Genomic DNA, 21,024 nt, shown 5'->3' on the forward strand with positions numbered 1-21,024 from the left:
GCTGTTTAATGTCTTCTTTTTGTTCCTGTTTTCTTATCCTATCCTGTAAATACTTTCTCTCCCCCTCCCTTTCATTTTGACACACTTCCTCAGAATGCCTTTCAGATAAGAAGTAGCTTTGATGGCTTTATCCTGTGAAAATCCTTTATCAGTGATTTCCATAAGCAAATGTTCATGGGCTCTGCCTAGCAGAACAGGTCAGAGCATCATGCCTTGAGGTACTCATGTTTTGTCGCATGTTTTTTCATCCACGTTTGTGGGGCTGCACATGTGTCAAAGCATGTGTGTGTGTGTGTGGAAGTCAGAAGACCGCTTTCACGGGTCGGTTCTTTCCTTCCATGGTGTGGGTTCCTGGGGTTGAACTCTGGTCACCAGGATTGGCACTGAGTGCCTTTACCTGCAGAGCCGTCTGACTGGCCCTAGATGCATCAGCAGTGGACAGTTTATGTCCTCCTACGCAAAGGTACCTACTCCTTCTTAAAGCTCTTCCCTTGCCCATTAGTGATATAGCTGAGCTTCTGCAGCAACAGTTAGACAATTAACTCGGAAGCCACCCACTTCTCAATGATTTGGTCAAAAATTTAACAAGTTTCAAAGACAAAGAAACAGAATACTTTATTATAAAACTTATAAAATAATTAAATATTACACATATATTTTGACTTTTTTTCTCTATAATCTATGTTTTTTTTTAATTCAACATTTTCCCTCAGAATATCATTTACTCAGAGAAGAGAGGCCAGAACATGTAAGAATAGGCTATTAATAAATTAATTCTTTCCCATAAAATAATAAAGTGATAATTATATAAAGTCAAATAACTTCCCACTTTTCATAGAGCCAGGGAAATGATAGTGTGGTTGTTTTGTTTTGTTTTTCTCCCCATATCAAAATGGCTACTGAAAGACCAATCCAAGAAGGCCAAGCTGTTATTCTTCATTTTCATGGCATACAAGAGCTCATGGTTGCCACTGGGATGGGGACAAAGAAGGCTGTTAAATTTAACAGACCACTGTCTCACTAGTTCTGCTGAGCTGGCAAACCCCTGTTTGAACCAAGCCTTCAAGAAGCAGTTAAATTGAGTGTACATTCATCAAAGAAGTTTGGTGGGAGGGTAGAATCGTATCATATAAACAAGCCCTGTAGAGCCACTTCTCAAAGAATTACAGGGGAGGTCACAATCTTTTAAGTTGCTTTGGTTTTGGCAAAAAAGCACTGTACTTTTCCAATTGAGAGCAATTTTAAGCTTGTTAATGCCCATCAACAGCTGGCTCCCGACGATCGAAACTCTCATCGGAGACGTGGTGAAGTGCTGTTACTCATGGAAAGATCTCTGTGAGTTGTAATTTATGAATGTCGCAAGAAGACAGATGGATTTTTCTCTAGCCACTGTGTTTTATTTTATTTTTATTCTATTTTTCCTTGTTGACCAAGTCCTGGGGCAAATTGAAACTTGTCAGTTGGAAGGAGAAAAAAAAAAAAAAACCACAGGCAGGCAGCCTTTAATTTTCTAAGCGTTCCGATAATATGTGTGGAGCTTTATAAATGGTGGGCTTGTCCCTCCTTCAAGAATGCTATTTCACCAGTGAGCACCTATTTTTACCAAAAGTGAACATGTCGCCAGTTCTTCTTCTCAAAGAGCAGGGAACATTCCCTGCCTCCCAAATTCCCATTCAATAAGCACCAAAAGTTACAAGGTTGATGCCGAATGAATGGCATCATCAGTATTTGACACTTTTCCTCCTTCGCGTATGAACTTGAATTCCATGGAAATAGTCCATGTGGCCCTGCCTCTAGAATGTTACTTGGGAATATGTTTCAAGTTGTTAATTTCAGTCTTGGAGACTCATTCTAGGCAGAATGTACTTGAAATCAAATAAAAAGCAACAACACACAAAAATAAAAAAACGTAAGATGAAGCTTGCCAGTCCAGCAGCAAGCGCCCACTGAGCACCATTTGGTGTCAAGAGTTTGACACAAGAGAGTCCAAGCAACTGTCAGGCAGAATCCCATCCCTGTGTGCGATGGCTCTGAGTCTCAGTCCTTGACCGGAATGAGACCTTAAAGACTGTTAAAAAATAGATGTCTTTGCTGTTGAATCCTTTGATGTTCAAGAGTACATATGTGGGAACAAGACCTGTCCCAAAGTCAACGAAGTTCACACTTTGTCAAAATGAAAACTTGACTTATCTCAGTACAATCCATCTCTCGTCTTCTGAATCACAGTGCAAATCAAAGACTATTTTTTTTTTCTTAGTTAGATTTGTCATCGCTTCTCATTGTCAAGTGCTTTAGAGTACCATGTGTTTTCCAGGGGTCAACTAAGAAGGCCGGTGGCTATCTGTCCATTCTTTAAACCCTATGGGATTTCCTCTGTGGTTTGTAGTCTTGATACGAAGACCTAGAGATGGACGGGTAAGGTCTTGGTCTGAGGAGGGTGAAGAGACCCCAAGATCAGCTCTTCCTTGTGCATGATCTACAGCACTGCTTTCCATAAAATTTGTGGTTGCAGACTCCGTGCTGAGGGACCAGGTGACACCAGCTGAAGAAATCCACACAAGATGGGTCATCTGAAAGGACAGAAAGCATTCAGCATAGTGGCTAAGGCTTCCGGCCTTCTTATTAAGATGAGGGCCTACAGAACAGAGACCTAGTAGGCCCACTGCCTTGTTCCTCCATGTGTTCTGCCCATGATATGTTTGAGCTTTGTCAGGGCAGGATTAAGATGCCAAAAGGGACTGTGTCAATTAGTGAAATTTAAACAAGGGGGGTAGTGTTAGAAAAACCAAAAGCCATACCCAATAGGAGGACATGTCTACTTGTCTGAATATAACCTGGCAGTTAGTGCAGACATAGTGTCCCAGGGAAGTACCTTCTACAGGAACATTTCTTAGTTGCTCTCCTCTTGCCTTTGGATATACAGTAAAGACCCACAGCTCTCCTGACTCCTTTGGTGTGGGCCCCAGCTTGGATTCTCTCTGTGACTCACACCCGCCTACAGTGCCGAAAGTCCTGGGTTCTTGAATCCTTTCATGCCTTTCCCCATTTCCCAGGAATCCCTTTCAGACACAAACCAGTTCCCCTGAGCCAGTCTTCCCATCCCTAAATCGTCCACGGTATGGTGATTGCTGTGGAGGCTGAAGCTTTAGGACCTGAAGCCTGCCTCCCTGCCTCTCCAACTACTCCTCTCTTTCCAGACTCAACCACACTAGGCTCTTTGCTGATCAGCGATGCAGCAGTGAACTTTTAACTACCACTGTCCCCTTTACTGCCAGGAATTCTGTCCCTAACATTTCAGGTTAGTTTCTTCTCTCTCTCTCTCTCTGCCCACACAGCAAACCAGTCCACCACTTGTCCTTGCTGGGAGGGTTCTCACCCTTTTCTTTGCTTTTCTCTACTCAAGTTACCCACCTTCAACACCGCATGGTTGCTAACTCTATCTGTCCTCTAGAAGGCAAAAGCTTTGTGACCAGAATCTTGGTCTTGACTCCTCACTGGTTTCTTTCCCCATACTTAAGATAGTGCCAATCACAAAGCAGTTCCTAGATCAATATTTTTCTTAAAGTTACCAATGATTTTTAGACTTAGAACACAATTGTCACTTTGTGTTGGCCTGAGTATTATGCTCCTCACATGTTTCAAAATTCATACTGAACAATAAGCTCTGGGTGGCAAAAGATTTAGTTTTGTACTTGTTAAGTCCTGTCCCTCAGCTCAACAGAAATACGAGTGTCTACATTTTTCTTTTTTGGAAAAATTAACCACAGCGGCTAAAATAATCAAATTAAAGCATATGGTATAGGAACTTAGGTTTAAAAGTGAGGTGGGATATTATTTTCTTTCCAGTGACTTCTGGAGATACACACTAAACTCAGTGTTGATAACTTTTACCTGCTAGTAAATGATATGAGAGAAATAACAATAACAATATTTTTTTAAATCAGTATATGGAAGAATGGAGTTTAATTCCCTGAAATGGACATTCCTACACCAGAAACATGGTTTGCTATATACTAACTAGGTTCATGATTCAAGTCAGACATTAAGATGAAGATTCAAGTATATTCCATTTGCCTAATGTATATGTATGTACATATACCGACACACATACATGAGTTCAATTATTATATATGTGTCTACCTCTGATGCCCCAGATTAGGTAGCATGTATCTCTGTGCCTTAATCATTCTATTTATACTCTAGATTATTCTGTTGGCACAATGGAAGTTTTGGAAGATAATATAGGCCACTGAAACTATGGTCCTACCTTGATGGTCACCTATCTTTGTGTTCTTTTGAAAGATGGTCCTTATACATCAGGATAGCTTTGAACTTGTAGGTATGTTTTTGCCTCTGCCTCCTAAGTGTTGTGATTATAGGCACGTACTACCATTTTTTTTTAATAACCTCACCATGGTAACTCTCCCCTCACTTTAAAAACATTTTAAAATTATGTGTGAGTGCTCTTTCTAGATGTGACTACACACCACATGCATACAATACTCATAGAGGCCAGAAGGTGACATCAGATTCCCTGAAACTGGAGTTTCATGATTATTAACTGTCATGTGGGTGCTGGGAATTGAATCTGATCCTTTGGAAGAGCATCTAGTGCTTTTAACCACTGAGCCATCTCTCCTATGAACAGAATGGAATTTTAACACAAGCATATATCTGGGGCCATGGGCTTCATGTAGACAAGAAGGCAGAGTGAGAAAGGTCAACATGCTATGTGTGTATGGTCCCTTCTTTGCTTCATGAATGTTTGATGATAAGAACAGTTATGAATGACTGGGTATCTGAGATATGAACCAGGCTTACATTGTGGAGGCTGATGTAAGAGCCCTCTCTCTTTGGCTCTCTCCATGCATGCTGAAAAGCAGCAAGCACCATTGGCTAAGTCTTCAAAATCTACCCAGCATCCCACCTTCCTTAGAAACTCCTCCATCTCTCCTTGGATAGCAGCAGCTACCTCACCATGAGGAGATCCTCTTCTCATTCTACTCCAAGTGACCCATGGTCATGATCTTACCGACCCCATGGTTTTCTTCCTTAACTGGCTAAATCTGATGTCTCTGTGATGACCGATAAGGCCCCTGTGCCACTGTTGGTTTGTGCCTCTACAGTCCTCAACTGTGCTTCTACTCTAAGTATCTTTCTGTTCCTTGGTTTTTGCCTTTTCCTCTGCTAAACAAATGCAAGGCCTGCCTTTCTTACTTCCTAGAGGCCCTCTTTGAAAGTTGCTTTCAATTCTGACGTCTGACTTGACCATTCTGTCAAGCCAGTTTCCCCATCTCTTTCTCAATGTGGGTATTTGTTGTGGTGTCTCCCACAAGGCTCTGTAGTCATTAATAGCTTCAGAATAGGACCCTGCTTGCTATGTTCTTTTACACAATGGGCGTCCTGGGGATACAAGGTAAGTTCTTAGTGACCTTGATATGAACAGACTCACCGTACATACCATGGCTCATTTACTGCATACTTAGTGGCCTTTGTGAGCCAGGGAAGTATCAGATGCTAGCAAAACAACACTAGCATGATTTTGCCTCTCACGTGCCTGTCTGAGAGGTGCTCCCAGGACTAGCCAGAGTACTAAGGGGTCACATTTTCTTCTAGGGCAGTCTGACTACAGGCTATTGACAGGGTGGAGATGGGATCTGGCAGAATGTTCCCTATCACTCTAAAATACTAAATCTCCTCCAAGTAGAATCCCAGTATCGGTTACAGATGATCCCGTTTCAGCAGCTTCTATATCCTACAGTCACTCAGGCTAAGGTAGGAAAAAAAGAAGAAAGAATACTGATGTCCTGAGCCGCCAATCAACTGCAGCTGAGACAGGAAGTGATGCAGGAGGACAGGCAGGGCAGAGGGAGGGACTGACTGACAGCACCAAGTATTTATTATTCACCACAGATTGGACAAGTAGGCTGAGAGATTCGGCAGGCTTGGAAAACAGGTGATTGGGTGAAACAGAAAAGAAATCCCAGCAGTCGTGTGCAACAGAAAGACTCTGATCTGACTGACCGATATGTCCCAGTGTTTTGCTGGACTACTGTAAAATGGCTTAGATTTCTAAGCATGCCTCTGAATTACCCATCAACACCCTCTGCCCTGCACTTGAACCAATTAAGAACACCACCATTTTAATGGGTTGTAAGTTCCCTGTCTTGCCAGTGGAAATGTGAGCTCCTTCGGGGGAAATTTTGTTTACCTTAATTTTTGCTAACCAGTGCAAATATAACCTTTTTTGAGGGAGGGTCTCATGTAGCCCAGGCTGGTCTCAGACTTACTATGTAGCCAAGGATGACTCCAATCCTCCTGACTTCACCTCTTAAAGACTAGAATTACGGGTGTGAACAGTTATGCCTAGTTTTCTGTCATGCTGGAATGGAACACAGGGATTTGTGCATGCTAGGCACGCATGCCACCAGCTGAGCTACATCTCACACCCCAGATATTTTGTCTTAAAAAGGAAGAGTGGTGATATGACCCGAGATCGAATCACTGAAAGACTTTACCGAGAGAACTGCTGCCTTCAGATCATGCAAACAATATGGTGTTGACCAGAACTGCCCTAAAGTTGGGCTTGCACAAGGGTAAGCACGCAGTCCCGTGGATGCTGATTGGGGTCAGGGTGCCATAGAATTGTGCAAGGTACGAGCTGCACAGCCAACTGTAATGAGCTGTGGGAGAGATTTCTTCAAACTGGTGAAGGTAATGGGGCAAAGGGTCCCTTACCTCTCTTTTCGGGAGCTGGACAGAAGTTGGTGTTACAGGCTCTGAGCACCAGGGGCTTCTGTTGGAGCAGACAGCTTGAGGAAGGCCGGCCTTGCTGCATGCAGTGGACAGAGCGAGTCTGGACCCCTCCCCCGCAGGTTACTGTGCACTGCCAAGGAGAGAGAGAGAGAGAGAGAGAGAGAGAGAGAGAGAGAGAGAGAGAGAGAAGGGAGTTCAGATGTGCAGCATCCTTTCTGAGGTCGATGGCATCAAACAGACAGAAGCACAATATTCAGGACCAAGATGCCTGCAGATGCCTGCAGCCAGGTCTAGGCATGCAGACCAAGTCTATTCAGCCCAGTGTGAGCTGTGTGGTCTATCAGAAAAAAACTTGAACAAAGGCTATTGTATCACCCGAGAGTGTGTGTCCCCGGTTAAGGGGTTCGTCAGGAGGTAGGCTCCAGAAATGCCTTAAAAACTCAGAAACAAATCCAGACATGACCAGGGATGGAGTCCCAGAAAACCAGGCAACCTCAGTCAGATGCCAGAATGGATGGGGTTAGTTTGAAACAGGGACCATAAAGGACATACACTTTGGGATGGTGCTCAGTCAGGTTTTGAGGTAGCATGGTACCTAACAGCCAGGGATTTTTACTGTCCAATTAAAAAGAATCCGAGTTTCTTTTTGTCCTCAACAGGAAGAATTGATGGATCTTCAGCTGAAGGACAGACAAGGATATACTGGGGGAGGAGCAACACTGTCAATAGATCATTGCTCTGTTGCTTTATAATGGACTGCAGGCAGCTGACAGCCTCATTTCGTACAAATACTGCTCTGTGGCCTGGTGTTTGGGAGGAAAGAGGATGCAGTTAGGGATTATCCCAACATTCAAATACAGACGTATGATTTCCACCAAATTGTCTGACTCTCTCTCTCTCTCTCTCTCTCTCTCTCTATATATATATATATATATATATATATATATATATATATATATATATATGATAAGCATTTAGGTGTAAAGTCAGCCTTTATTATACAAAAACAGGTGCCTGAGGTGGGAAACATCTGGCTTCCTGGTATTTGTTGGCTGACTTCTGACTATATTTACTTGTTCAGATAAAAGCATATGATTCCCCTGTGTAAAAATGTCTTTATATTAATTACATGTAGTAGTGTGTTTCACAAACCATAAAAAAGAATTTGTAAAGGTTAAATAAAATTACAAAATTTAAGAAGCCTATGACTCTGTGTGTGTGTGTGTGTGTGTGTGTGTGTGTGTGTGTGTGTGTATTTTTACCATGCCCAGTCGATTAGACATATTCAATCCCCTTATATTGGTGATTAATTCTCAGGTCCCACTTTGTACCTTTCAATGTTATACACAGGTGCCACCAGGGTGTGGTGAGCAGCTTCAGTTATATTAGTGAGTGCTGCAGTCTCGATATCTCAAGGACCTCAACATAGCTTCCAGTTCTTATGGAACCCAACTAGTGACCCCAAGAAAATATCAGCTCTATCAGCTGATGGCCGAACATTCTTGCCCTTACCTTACCTTCCTTGTCCACACAATTGTGACAATAATGGTGAACACAAGAAATGATGCAACTGTGGAATGAGAAAGTACATGTAGACCATGAACACAGCACAGGCAGGGGCTGGCAAAATTTAGGGTATGTCCTTTGGAAACATGTTGCTCTAGCAGCCAGGAAGTCCCGGTAAAAGCACCATCCCCGAAGTGATGGTTTCAAATGGCAGCAATTAGCAGTTGCTGTGAGCACACTGTCACAGGCTTTCTATTCAATGCTTTATTTATTTTTTCCAATTTTCTAGGTCTAAAATTATGGTTGCTAGACTGTGGTACCTGCCCAGGCTCATAGAGAGAGGGTGGGATAGTTCAAATGATGCCAACCATCTCAACTCTACACAGTGGGACAGCGGTTGATGGGCTAAGGACAATACCCCTCTGCTCCATCTCACTTGACCATCTGCCTCCTAAATTGCATGCACCAACCTGTTGCCATGGTGATGAATACCAGCTCGCCACCGCCATGCTGTACACTGGGCAAGTCCTTTGGTTGCAGGTTTCTTCCAGTTCCAGGCTTGGCTTCTTAATGTTGCGGCATCTCCGCTCTGGGAATGCTACTAGTTTCCCCTGCAAGAGCTTCTCGACGCACTTCAGTTCTCTCTTCCTCACACCCAAGCCACAGGTTGCAGAACACTAGGAGCCCAGAAAGGTGGTATCAGAGAGCACACCACATCAAATCTGCTGAGCTGCATAGCCACGCAGTGTCAATGACATGATACAGCAGTCAAGTCCCTCCACTTACAGAGGAGGAAATCAAAGGGTGGAGCATTGAAGTGATTTTTCTCTGAGTTACGAAGAGAGATCCCTGTTGATCAGGAAGGATGAGGTACCAACCACATGGATGCATGAGGCTGAGGTCACTGGTTTACTCACTTTGTCAAGGCCCTGTATATTATCTTGTAATAATTTAAAATACTCTTGATTTTGCCCCAGCCTCCATCCTTGGAGCTGGGTTTGTACTGGAGTAGAGAAGACTACTTGAGACCTCTCTGAGGAGTGGAGAGTTTGAGCCATGGAATGAAAATGATCGAGTCAGAACCATTTTAGATCGAATAATTGCCTACCTTTATATTTATCTGTGTGCACCTTGGTTAGATGTCACCTCGTGCTTCTCCACACCACATGTCCCAGTTCCCAAATAATGACTCAGAGGCTTTTTTATGTACAAATATATAGGCTATAAGCTTTGGTCATTAACTCATAACTTACACAACCCGTTTAAACTATTCTATGTCTGCCACCAGGCTAGTTACCTCTCCTCAGTTTTATGGGTCCAACTTCCACAGAGTCTGGGTGAATCACCTGCCTCTGATTATCTCCCAGAGTTCCTATCTTTCTCCTAGAACTCCCTTCTTTTATTTCTTGCCTTTTGCTAATAGGCTCTCGGCTTTTTATTGACTGGCGATGCACTACACACTGCACAACAGCTATTATCCCAGCAGTTAGATCTATTCTAACCGTGTGTTACACCAGGGAGGGAAAGAGAGAAATCTGAAAGAGAACAGACTGTTTCAAACTATTAGGCAGTGTACAGGGTCTTCATAAAGTGAACATTTCGATACATCAGTATAAATATTATAAAATATGACGGTGATATGTTAGCTCCATTGTAAAGATGAAGAAGCAGGAGCTAGCTCAATGTTACCTGCATGGTGCATATTGATGGCTGGTAGCAAAGAGGGCACATTTTTCATTTGGCTATTTTACAGTAATGAATGCTTCTATAAAATGATGGAGAGAAGACAGGGGTGCTGTAGGATTGCATTCACGATGCGGCCAGTGCTTAATACGTAAGAGCACAAGTACATTGTAGGAACAGATGTGTGGCCGCCAAGCTCCTTACAGTAGGTAATGCTCACTGTCAGGTTTAGAAACTAGATTTAAAACAACCTAGCAACGTGGAGTTTCCAGAGTGGTTGTAATGAGGTGGGAAGATCCACATTAAACATGGGTGCTGCTACCACATGCATTGGGCTCCTGCACTGGGTTAAGTGAGAATTTGATAAAGCACATGGAACACAAGCAATCATCTCTTTACGTTTTGTAACCATGGAAACAAATAAGAAACAGCAATAGATAAGCACCTGGCACATGTATGCACAGAAAAGAGCCATGTGAGTGTGGGTGAGAGAGGAAGCAATTATAAAAACACCCCCCGCCCCCAGTTATGTGCCTAAACTCATACCTCACTCCATGCAGAGGCAATCCACTGGAGCCTGTTGTTTTTGGGGCACCGTCCCAGCACACAGCCCTCCTGTGCCTCGGGTCTGGTGCTGCTGGAGCACAGGCTCTCGGGAAGTGTCTCTGCTGCAGGGCTTTTACAAAGGACCTCACGCCTCCTCACTCCTCGTCCACAGGTCTTGGAACACTTGAGAAGAAGGAGAAGAGATGCCATTTGCGCCCATTTCAGATGGATTTCAGTTGAATAAACACTGAGAATATAGTAATGGAATATTTAGCTTCCTCTTGAAACATCTGAGTACCCGAGGATGCTAGATGAGTCTAGCAGTCTGAAGATGAACTAAACTCATCATTGCAAAGGTTTTTTTGTTGTTTTGTTTTCAGGCACAGGATATGTTGTACCAGAACTTGTCTTCCTCTATTTGGCATGGGAATTTGTCTAAGGAATATTACTGTGCCAGCACAGAATGCACAGTAGAAATATGTACACGCACTCAGTGAGGATGTGAATGACAGTGTCAAGAAGAGCAAAATTCTTATTCCTAAGAACTTGCCCTGGGCATGGGGCATGGCACTTACTACCAGACAAAGGATCCATGCACTTATCAAATATTTCTGAAGAACTTTGCATAATCTAAATCGCTACCCTGGGAAGTTTACTTATTTTCTTCTAAGAACTTTCTATTTTGACTTTCCTGAGAATTCTGTAAACCAGATAAGATGGCAAAAAATTTCCCTGGAGCAGCTAAAAACTTTTCATGATCTCTTAGAAAACTGGTTCCACACAAGGACTGTCTTGGAGGGCTCTAACACTGTGTTGATCTTTGGGGTCCTCTTTTTCTCTCAGTCCAAATGAGATGTGGCCTCTGGTACCTAAATAATAGGCTGGGGCAGAGTCCTACATGGGCTTAGGGACCACTGTAAATTCTCATTCATCTCATGGTTAGTACATCCTGTGACAGCTGGAACTTTGCAATACATGCAGCATGATAGATTTTGGTTTACAAATTGGCCCACGTATCATACAACTGTCCATCAACTTTCTGAGTTCATTGCTATCATCCTCTTCAAAGGAAACACTTGAGGATTGAAGCCCAGGTAGTTAGCTGTTAAGAAACAGGAGCTGATAAGTGAGTTGGAAACCTGAGCCATGGAACCTATCACTGCTCTCTCATGTATAATTTCTGAGCAGTTAATAAAATCTTAATTTTGTTTGCAATATTTTCAGAAGAGCAAACTATATCCATTGGTTGAAAAAGAAATTGATTTGTTGCCGTGACCTGTGTCTAAGAGCTGAACTGCTTGGGGAAATGAATTCTGTTTCATGTTCATCCTGAAACTACTCAAGGCAGGTCTGGTCTTTCCAATTCAACTTTAAAAAGAGCAAACCATTCAAAGTATTTCCATGTGAAAGCTTGAGTACTTTAAGATGTGCTGGACACTCTGCAGCACCCATTTAGGTTGGTCCATGCCCATCATACACAAGTGGCTCCATCAGCCCTCCTCCATTTGCAATTCTCAATTGAAAAGAAACATTGATTCCACACCACATTCTACTAAGATTTACTCCACACTATAAACAAATGTTGTCCTCTTTTTTGCATGGGTCCATTCTTATGTTCAATATATTCCCACCTACTCTTAGATCCTTGTTCCCTATAAAGTACAGTCTTACTTTGATTAAAAATCTTCCCCTAGTCTCTTCTGGGGAATTTGGTGGTGCATTGTTAAACTTGGTAAGAAATACACTTCCTTTGGGAGAGAACAGAATTTAAGGAAAAGCACAGCAGATGAGGGGCCATTTGCCACTAACTAGCATCATGGTGCATGCCTTATCCCACACTTATCGCACCTTAGCCATCTACACAGGCTAAGATGAGGTGCTGAAGGTAGGGAAGTCCTGGTACTTGTCCTGTGTTGTGGGGACCTCTCTGGGCCCCAGAGGATGTTTGCCTCTGTGTTCTAGATGCCAGTAGGGCCCATTCACTTCCAAGCACGTCTCTGAACATGCTCCCAGAAGAAGATATCTGCTTTACAGGACATTTATGAGGTGCGCAGAGTAGGCAATTCCTACCCTTTGCCTCTTCTGCCCCACTGATGCTATCTATGCCTCATGACAACTGCAAACCGGGTGCCATTTCTTATGTATTCTTTTAGCTCTATGTCATTGCCACTGAAGCAAAAATCACATCTTTTTCCTTTATCTTGTTCTCTGTGTCCCCTCTTATTAATTAATTAATTAATTAATTAATTAATTCTGTATGCATAGAGGTCAGTTGATAACTTCCAGGAATTGTGTGGGTACCGGAGTTTGTTCTCATGTGCTGGGCCTGGTGGCAAGTGCCTTACTCATGGATCCATATCTCTAGTAGCCAGGACTGAACGCCAATCCCCTTCTATCTGTATTCATAGGCTGCCCTAAATAGTCTCCATGCTAATTTCTGGACTACTAAGGAAGAGCCTTAGCTCTGGTATAAGAGGTCCAAGACTTCCAGCCAGATAAGACCCACTAAATTGGTACTGGCTGACATGAAGATTCCCAGGCACTGCCTTATTAACTCACCATGAAGATGCACATTGCTGCCACCGGCTGCAAAGTCACCTGTACTTCCACCACTTGGTTGTTCGTGTAGACCAAAACCAGTGCTTCCAAAGCAGTACTAGTTACCTGAGACCAGTACTAGTTACCTGAGACCAGGGGCTGGGGCTCCACTCTGGAGGGCAGGCATGGCTGTTGCAGACTTGAACCTGAGTAGGCGTGCTCACTGGACAGAGGGAATGCAGCACCGCCTCCTCTTTCTGGAAGGGCTTCTTCTGCACACACCGGATCTTGCGGCTCTGCTGGCCGCCGGCACAGGACTTGCTGCATGTGCTCCACTCCCCTGGCAACCAACTTTCAGAGGGGACCAAAATTACTTCCTGTAGAGTCAAGGCTTGATAGTACCACTCAAGCAGCTATTGGGGAAGACTTAACCACCTAGGAAAGGCCTCTGATCCTTTTTATAACCAATCGGGGCCACGCCCAGCCCACTAACTGTTCTTTCATGGCTGTTGGATCAGACACCCATTGGGATAGCAGGCATGCTGTAAGGAGGCACATTTAATCATCACGAGGTTCTGGAAAACAAAATACGCATCCTAGCCTAGCAATATATTCTGTTCTCTGAGCAGTTCATCCAAGCAAATTGACCGAGCTTTTAACTATGTGTCAGGGACCTACCCTCTGGGGTTGGAAAGATGAGTGAGGTCGCAGTCTTCCCATAAGGCAGCCCTACTACACAGTGAAGCCATGGATATGCGCATCAAGACAAGGCTGGCTGATAAGCAGTGACCCAGATTGACCAAAGTACAACCTCAAGGCTAATGGAAGTGTAAGCAGAAGGAGGGGTGAGTGGGAGAGGCAACACTTCAGAGGAGGAGACTCTGGGAAGCTCGTTCTACGTGAGCAGCTCCTCACATGCCTTTTCTAGTTGGCCTTACCAACTTACTGATGGGGCAGAGATCTCGCCTCACGTCACTTATTTATTTAAAGATGGCCAGATAAGGTTTTCCAGAACTATCTTAAGTCGTAATGCATAGATGCCCATCTATGGGAACAATGGCTCCTTTTCAAGACTTCCTTCTGACTGATTGAAACAGATATTAAAAAGAGCCAGTAGATATGGCTGCTACACATCTGACTTGCAGTGATGATGACTACAAGTTACCTTGGATATGGATATGCAAGTACTGATTATTTTTAGAAAAGAAGACCAAATCAGTAGCTCACTGTGCTGTGTTTAGACTTCTACAATTTCATTACCTCCCTTAATCGTATTTCTTCCCTTTGTCTGGCTTTCACCTGTACTGGTTTGAATATTCTTGGCCCAGGGAGTGGCACTATTTGGAGGTATCGCCTTGTTGGAGGAAGTGGGTCACTGTGGGCATGGGCTTTAAGACCCTCATCCTAGCTGCCTGGAAGCCAGTCGTCTCCTGTTTGCCTTCAGAACAAGATGTAGAACTCTCAGATCCTTCTGCACCATGCCTGCCTGGGGCTACCATGTTCCTGCCTTGATGATAATGGACTGAACCTCTGAACCTGCAAGCCAGCCCCATTTAAATGCTGTCCTTATAAGAGTTGCCTTGGTCATGGTGTCTGTTCACAGGAGTAAAACCCTAACTAAGATACTGTGACACATCTTCAGTCTACAGAGTCAAGCAGAAAATCCACACCATCCTGTTTTTAAGTCACCGACAATGTATCTAATAAAATAATTCCTCTTATTTATATAATTTTTGTACCTTACAATATTTTTTAAAAATAGTATGAAATTGCTAGTTTCACCATTTGCCTACATGAATTGTATTTTTTTCTGTTAAACTCAAATTCTTGCCTTTTGTGGGAAATAGGATGGATTGCACATGCATTGAGAAGAACATCGCACAGGGACTTTTGGGTGGCACACCTGGCCTCCTGTGATTGGCTCCCAGGCTACATCTTCAACTGACTTCATTGTAATCTACTTCTACCGAAGGCACAGACTTCATGTTGTCCATTTCATCTCTTACTGCCTAATACCTAGCGTTTTACAGCACAGGGCTTTGCATCTCAGTCCTTTGTGCTGATCCATCATTTCCGTTCTCCCATGGAAGGTTGTTGCTGATGACTGGGACCATATCCTGTCACCCCCTATACCACAATGCTCAGCTCAGAGCCTGATGTACAGTGAGTACTGATGATATGCTTCATGCAGAAAAAGTAACAGAATCTGATCAGGTGGTTCCCTTGTCCCCAAGCTTCTCAGAGTCCAGAGCCACCTTTCTAATCTATGCTTGGAGAAGAGCAAGTCTCCTAATTGAATGTATTGACACTGAGCAAGGGCAGAGAACAGAGAGAGGGAGGGCAGAGGAGCCCACCTGTGACACCAGCTTCCCTCTGCAGACCCTGAAAGGGGTTGATCTGATTCCAGACAACAAGCTTGTTCTTCCCAGAACAGCACACAGCTTTCAGTGGACTCCAGAAGTTCTAGATGTTCTAGAACTCGAAGTTCTAGTTTAGCATGCTCCTTGCATAGAGATATGTGTCAAAGAGTCCGTTTCTTTTGCTAGGTGGTCTAACTGGTGATAGGAGGAATATATCATCTTGCCAACCAGTGTTATGATTCTGTATGTATACATTAGTACATATACTATACCCAGTTCCCCTAAAGAACAGATAAACTCAGGATAGTCAAGAACATTTTCTGTTAAATGCATCATGGAAAAAAAGGAAAGTCTACAGAAGCCCTCTCCCCATGCCCTCTTCTCTTTGTAGACATAATTAGCTTCAGAATCTGAGAGAAACTGGGCTTGCAGGATTGTTGGGTATTTGAAACCACAAATAATTATAGGAAAATGAAATATTATATATATGCATACACATGTGGAAGCACACACACACACACACAACACCGTGTCACTTACTAAAATGATGTGTGCGACCCTGATGACTTCACCACTGCTTTATAGAAATATATTTGGTTTAAGATAAATCAGCTAAGAAGGACTCCAGTTGGCTGGGAAGATTACTTAGATTCATCTTCCAGCAGTAACATGGCTAAAATGAGTGTGAGAACACACCCCACGCCACCCCTTGTGTGGCCCCCGGAGGGACAGGCATCCATGGGGGAGTCACCACTTGGCCTTCACCTCTCCAGCTTGCATGTGACTACTGCGCAGTTTGTATCTTTGATTTCCTGGGCTTCATTACTGTCATTCTGCGTTCTTGGATGACCTATGTAAAAGTTAGGCAACACCCACCTTGAACTAATACAGGATTGTGTGTCAGTTAAATATCTGCTTGATTCTACTCTGGAAAGAGGATGGTCTCTTCAAAAGTTAAAATGTGGGGGGAGTCTGTGGCTATGGATCAGTTATTGAGCACTTGCTTGGTAAGCATGAGACCCTGGGTCCAACTCTTACTATTGCTGGGGGAAGAAAAGCCGTCTTTATACATCAAGCTTCCAGATCAAAACATAAGTATCTAATATGTCTAATTCATATTTTTAGGTCTCGTGATCCAACTTCAGCTGTTTCTCTTTTCCGGATTTTTTTTTTAAATATTGTGTTTATATTTGAATCCCTTCCAACTGAAAGTATAGGCAGGGGGCTTTTCATTATGTCTTACCAGTAACCAAGTTGTGGGAGAACACATACAAGCAAGGAGACATTTGCAGACAACTTACTAGGCTGGGCAGGAGAAAGCGTTGCATATCTTGGGCTCTGTTGCTGGCTTGGTTCTTACACTGCAGAATGAGGAATTGACTTGGGTGTTTTGATCTCGCAAGCAAATGGCCTTGATGCTTATGTAACCTAGTAAGACACCAGAAGTTACACAGCGAGGCACACAGACAACCCATTTAATTTAGTTTCCCAGCTTAGTTTGGGGTCAATCAGCATTCTGGTATCCTACTTAAGACATGGAATCCACATATTTTGTGAAAATGGTTCCCTTGGATACAATTTCAACCCATTGGAATTCCATTTATTCCCCAAGATAATAATAGATTTTATACTTTAGTAATTTTAATATATGCTTTTAATTTTCAAATGGACTCTAGAACCATCAAGTGATAGATACTATTTGAAGCAGAGTAACTATAAAATAAAATGTGCCAGGAATCTTGGACATAAATTGTATAGGTCTAAATGGAAAGTATTTATATCAATAAAACAGTAGTGAGATACCGGAGAGATGGCTTAGCGGTTATCTTTCTCTTGCCTCTAGAGGGTTTGATTCCCAGCATCCATACAGCAGCTCTGCAAGGCCATCTACAGGCCAGTTCCAGACAGTTCTGGTGTCCTCTCCTGCCCTCTGTGGACACTGCCACATGTAGGACACATACATACAGATCGGCAAAACACTTCCATACGTAATAATTAAGCCACTAGTGAGGTATATGTGAAAACCCTAATATGCTACTTCACCATGAGGTGATGGAAATGTAGGTAAAAGGTTAAACTCTGAATATCCATTCATACCTACCAGCTTATGACTGGTCTGTGTAAATATTTCTTTTAGCGGGACCATATGGATTGGTCCCCAGTATTTAAAATTCCCCACCAGAGGCACACATTTCTTTGTAAATACTCATGTTTAGCCTCCAGATAGGGAGCATGGCTTGACTTTGAATTGTTCCTTGTTTTTCATTTATATGTTTTTTTTTCCCCCTTGAAACAGCATCTGAGACATGATTCAAACGTCACTCTCCTTTTATGATTGACAATCAGCTGCATTTCTCAGCCAAATAATTTTGTTTCCTAGAGACATGGATCTAAAGTGCCCTGCAGTTCCCGAGAGTTCATGGTGTCCTTCCATAGCCGGGATCAAACCTGTAAGCAGGGATGATCTGGGAAGCAGAGCAGGAAGTTACCTCCACCGCAGGTGACTGAGCAGTCAGACTGTACTGTGCGCCAGGTGTGGTGGTATCTCTTGGTGGCTGGCTGAGTTACATTCACGACCTTGGGAAGTGCATACTTCCAAGTGATCCCCGGATTCTTGCCTTGTGTCAGAATCTGCATAAGGTGAGAAGAGGTCAGCATACCAGCCAGACTGCAGAAATCTTGTTGACCATTTTAAAGATATATGTCATTTTGGTCCTAAAGTCAGGTCATCTCTTGGTCTCAAGAATGTTACATGATAATTTTTTTTAAAAGGCTTCCTGTGACAGTTTAAACTATTAGACTTGCTAGGATCAAAACTGGAGTAGATAGATGCTGAGAAACCCAATTTGGTGCTTTCTGTAATCACATAAAAGTAAAGGTATCAATATTGATAAAGCAAATGAGCCTTTACAATGAAGGCTAATGCATCAGCAGGATGGCTCAGCAGCTGCAGGCGTGATCTTGACGGCCTAAATGCATCCCTGGGAGATGCAAGATGGTAGAAGGAGAGAACAAAATCGACAAAGTATCCTTGGACCTCCACTGCTCACACCCACATGAGAGTGTGTGTACATACATGTGCACACATACACACACACAAACACACACACAAACAAATAATATAGTCAAGAAATGTCATATCATTGGGTCTCAATCTTAAGCAACACACACACATTAGTGTTGCATGGGGAATAGTTAGACTCAATGAGAATGTCTCTATACTGATTATAAACTGACCTATAAACCTTTATGATTGAAGCCCAGCACAGAATAAGCAGGCCTTCAAATTATAGTATATCCTAGTCTGAGTTACCTGTCCCTACTGTACAGTCCACGTAGGGTTCCGATAGAATCTTCTAAGATGGTTTGCAAAGAGAAAGTATCTACATACGATATCTAAATGGAACGGTCACATGGACTGGATAGATGGCTTAGTGGTTATAAACATATGTCACCTTTGCACAAAACCCTGATTCAGTCCCCAGCGTCCTTGCTGGGTGGCTCATAACCGCCTGTAACTAACTACAGCTTCAAGGGAATCAATATACACGTCTGGCCTCTTCAGGCACCTGCATTTGTGTGTACAAACACATAAATGCACAGGCAAAGACACAGACATGCACACAAACACACACACACATACAAACACAGTCACACATATCTAGATAAAGTAAATCCCAATAGAGTCAATATAGTATGTAGTATGAGGGATTTAATCTAAAATCTGGGCCAGGACTCAGGGCTAATCTGACCCCATACATATGCTGCCTGGCGAGCTGTGGCCTGTGGGTCTCCTTTGTGATCAGGTGTTCTGCCAGCGTTTTCTGTATAATATCTCAGAACATCCCTCTAACAACTCTACAATGCTTTCTTTTTTTCTCCATTAAAAGAATATATGTGCAAGATCACGCAAATGACTAGATTTAAATAAAATCTGCAAAAAAAAGAAGAGAAGAAAGAAAGAAAGAAAGAAAGAAAGAAAGAAAGAAAGAAAGAAAGAAAGAAAGAAAGAAAGACTGTGCTTTTCCAATGCCATCTCTAATCTTCTTTTTGATGTGGGCAAACACTCTCTGGGTGTCCTCTCTCTTAAGCCATTCCCATTTTTCTCTCTCTCTCTCAAGCTCAATTCATGAATATAAATAACTGGTTTTCTTCTACCCCGTGAGTCTTGTGGAAAATTCTTCACCACCAGAACTGGGCACGCACACTCCAGAGGCAAAGGCTACAGCCAGTTAAAAATAGGAACCCCTGGTCTCTGTCTGTTGCGATCCCACCTCAATTAAAGTTGGCTTGGGTGGTACTGTACCGCTGTGCCACACTGGTCTTTGGCATGCTACCACAAGGGTTTCATATTGCTGGTAGCTTACATGTCTCCAGAAGGATTGTCTACCACTGAAGGGAGCATGGTGCGAGTATCATGTGGTAGTACAACCAAACCAATCATGGAGTCTTCTAGACAGAGTCACGTCAACAGCTGGTTCTGTATTACCCCCATCACTACACTTTGTCAGAAATGAAGCTGAGACTCCACACAACGGGAAGAACCATTAGCATGAACTAACTCAGATTCTCACCAGCTGCCAATAAAAATGCCCTGCTCTCCTTGTTTGGCCTTTCTTTCTGTGTTTCTGCTATCTTCTGGTGTCAGATTAAGTAGATTCAGGCAAGTCACAGTCAAACTAGAATTAGAAGAGCAGATCTATATTCAGAAACTATGATGGTTTTGTTTTGTGTACTCAACCCAACCCAGAATCCCCTGCAAAGAGAGTCTCAGTGAGGGACTGTCTGGACCAGGTTGGCCTGTGTGCATGTCTGTCTGTATGAGTGTATGATTGTGTGTATGGAAATGTGTGTGTATATATGTGTGTATATGGAAATGTGTATGTATGTGTGTGTATATGTGTGTGTGTATGTATATATATATGTGTGTGTATTTGTGTATATGTGTGTGTATATTTATGTATATATGTATATATATACATATATATACACACACACACACACACATATATATATATATGTGTGTGTGTGTGTGTGTGTGTGTGTGTGTCTTGGGTGGGGAGGTTATTTTGAGTGCGCTGATATAGAAAAAGACCCAGCTTAATAGTAGAGAGTACCATTCCCTGGCATTGGATCCTTGACAATATAAGAATAGAAAGTGTTAGCTAATACTAATCAGGATACATTTATTCTTTTTGCTCTTGACTGTAAATATGACCAGTTGCTTCGGCTTCCTGTTTTGATTTTTATCCATCAGGGAAGGGCTATAATCTTGAACTATGATCTAAAACCACTTTCTCCCTATGTTGCTTTCCCCCCACCCCCCAGAGTATTTATCACAGCAACAGGAATGAAGCCAGGAAAGGAGGTGATCTTGCTCTTTACTGATATTTCACCCTCCCTGCTCCTCAGCTAAAGCAGGTTGACAAATCTTAACACTCTCGGTTGCCACTGTCTCTGTGCAACAGAGGACCTGTGAGATGCAGAAGAGATATGGCAAGCCAAGGAAGGCCTTAGCAGGGTGATGCCACAGTACGGTGGTGGAGTCACACTCAGCTGTACATAGCAGAGGCACGTGCCTGTGTGCTCTGAAGGGAAAAAAAAATGTGCTGACTTATCTCTGCTTTCTACGCCA

General features: G+C 43.0%; 1 protein-coding gene and 1 non-coding gene across 3 annotated transcripts in view; both read right to left on the bottom strand.

Annotated features, from left to right (window-relative positions):
* Positions 1 to 2,256: 2,256 nt before the first annotated feature.
* Positions 2,257 to 21,024, bottom strand: part of Adamts18 (ADAM metallopeptidase with thrombospondin type 1 motif 18) — a 149,490-nt gene continuing 130,722 nt past the window's right edge. Inside the window, exons 16-22 of one of the 2 annotated variants that reach the window (XM_021170371.1) lie at positions 17,879 to 18,020; positions 16,691 to 16,817; positions 13,176 to 13,380; positions 10,492 to 10,674; positions 8,733 to 8,939; positions 6,739 to 6,886; positions 2,257 to 2,570 (exon numbers count right to left, since the gene is read on the bottom strand). In XM_021170371.1, coding sequence (XP_021026030.1) covers positions 2,455 to 2,570; positions 6,739 to 6,886; positions 8,733 to 8,939; positions 10,492 to 10,674; positions 13,176 to 13,380; positions 16,691 to 16,817; positions 17,879 to 18,020 — 1,128 coding nt within the window. In that variant the 3' untranslated portion in view covers positions 2,257 to 2,454. The remainder of the gene's footprint in view (positions 2,571 to 6,738; positions 6,887 to 8,732; positions 8,940 to 10,491; positions 10,675 to 13,175; positions 13,381 to 16,690; positions 16,818 to 17,878; positions 18,021 to 21,024) is intronic. The other variant, XM_021170369.2, reaches the window with a different exon arrangement.
* On the bottom strand, positions 3,619 to 3,738 carry LOC115031843. The gene has a single exon (XR_003837491.1). It is a non-coding gene; the product is annotated as a small nucleolar RNA SNORA40 (small nucleolar RNA).

The sequence above is a fragment of the Mus caroli genome, chromosome 8, assembly GCF_900094665.2.
Source record: "Mus caroli chromosome 8, CAROLI_EIJ_v1.1, whole genome shotgun sequence".
In the NCBI taxonomy this organism is placed as follows: Eukaryota; Metazoa; Chordata; class Mammalia; order Rodentia; family Muridae; genus Mus; species Mus caroli.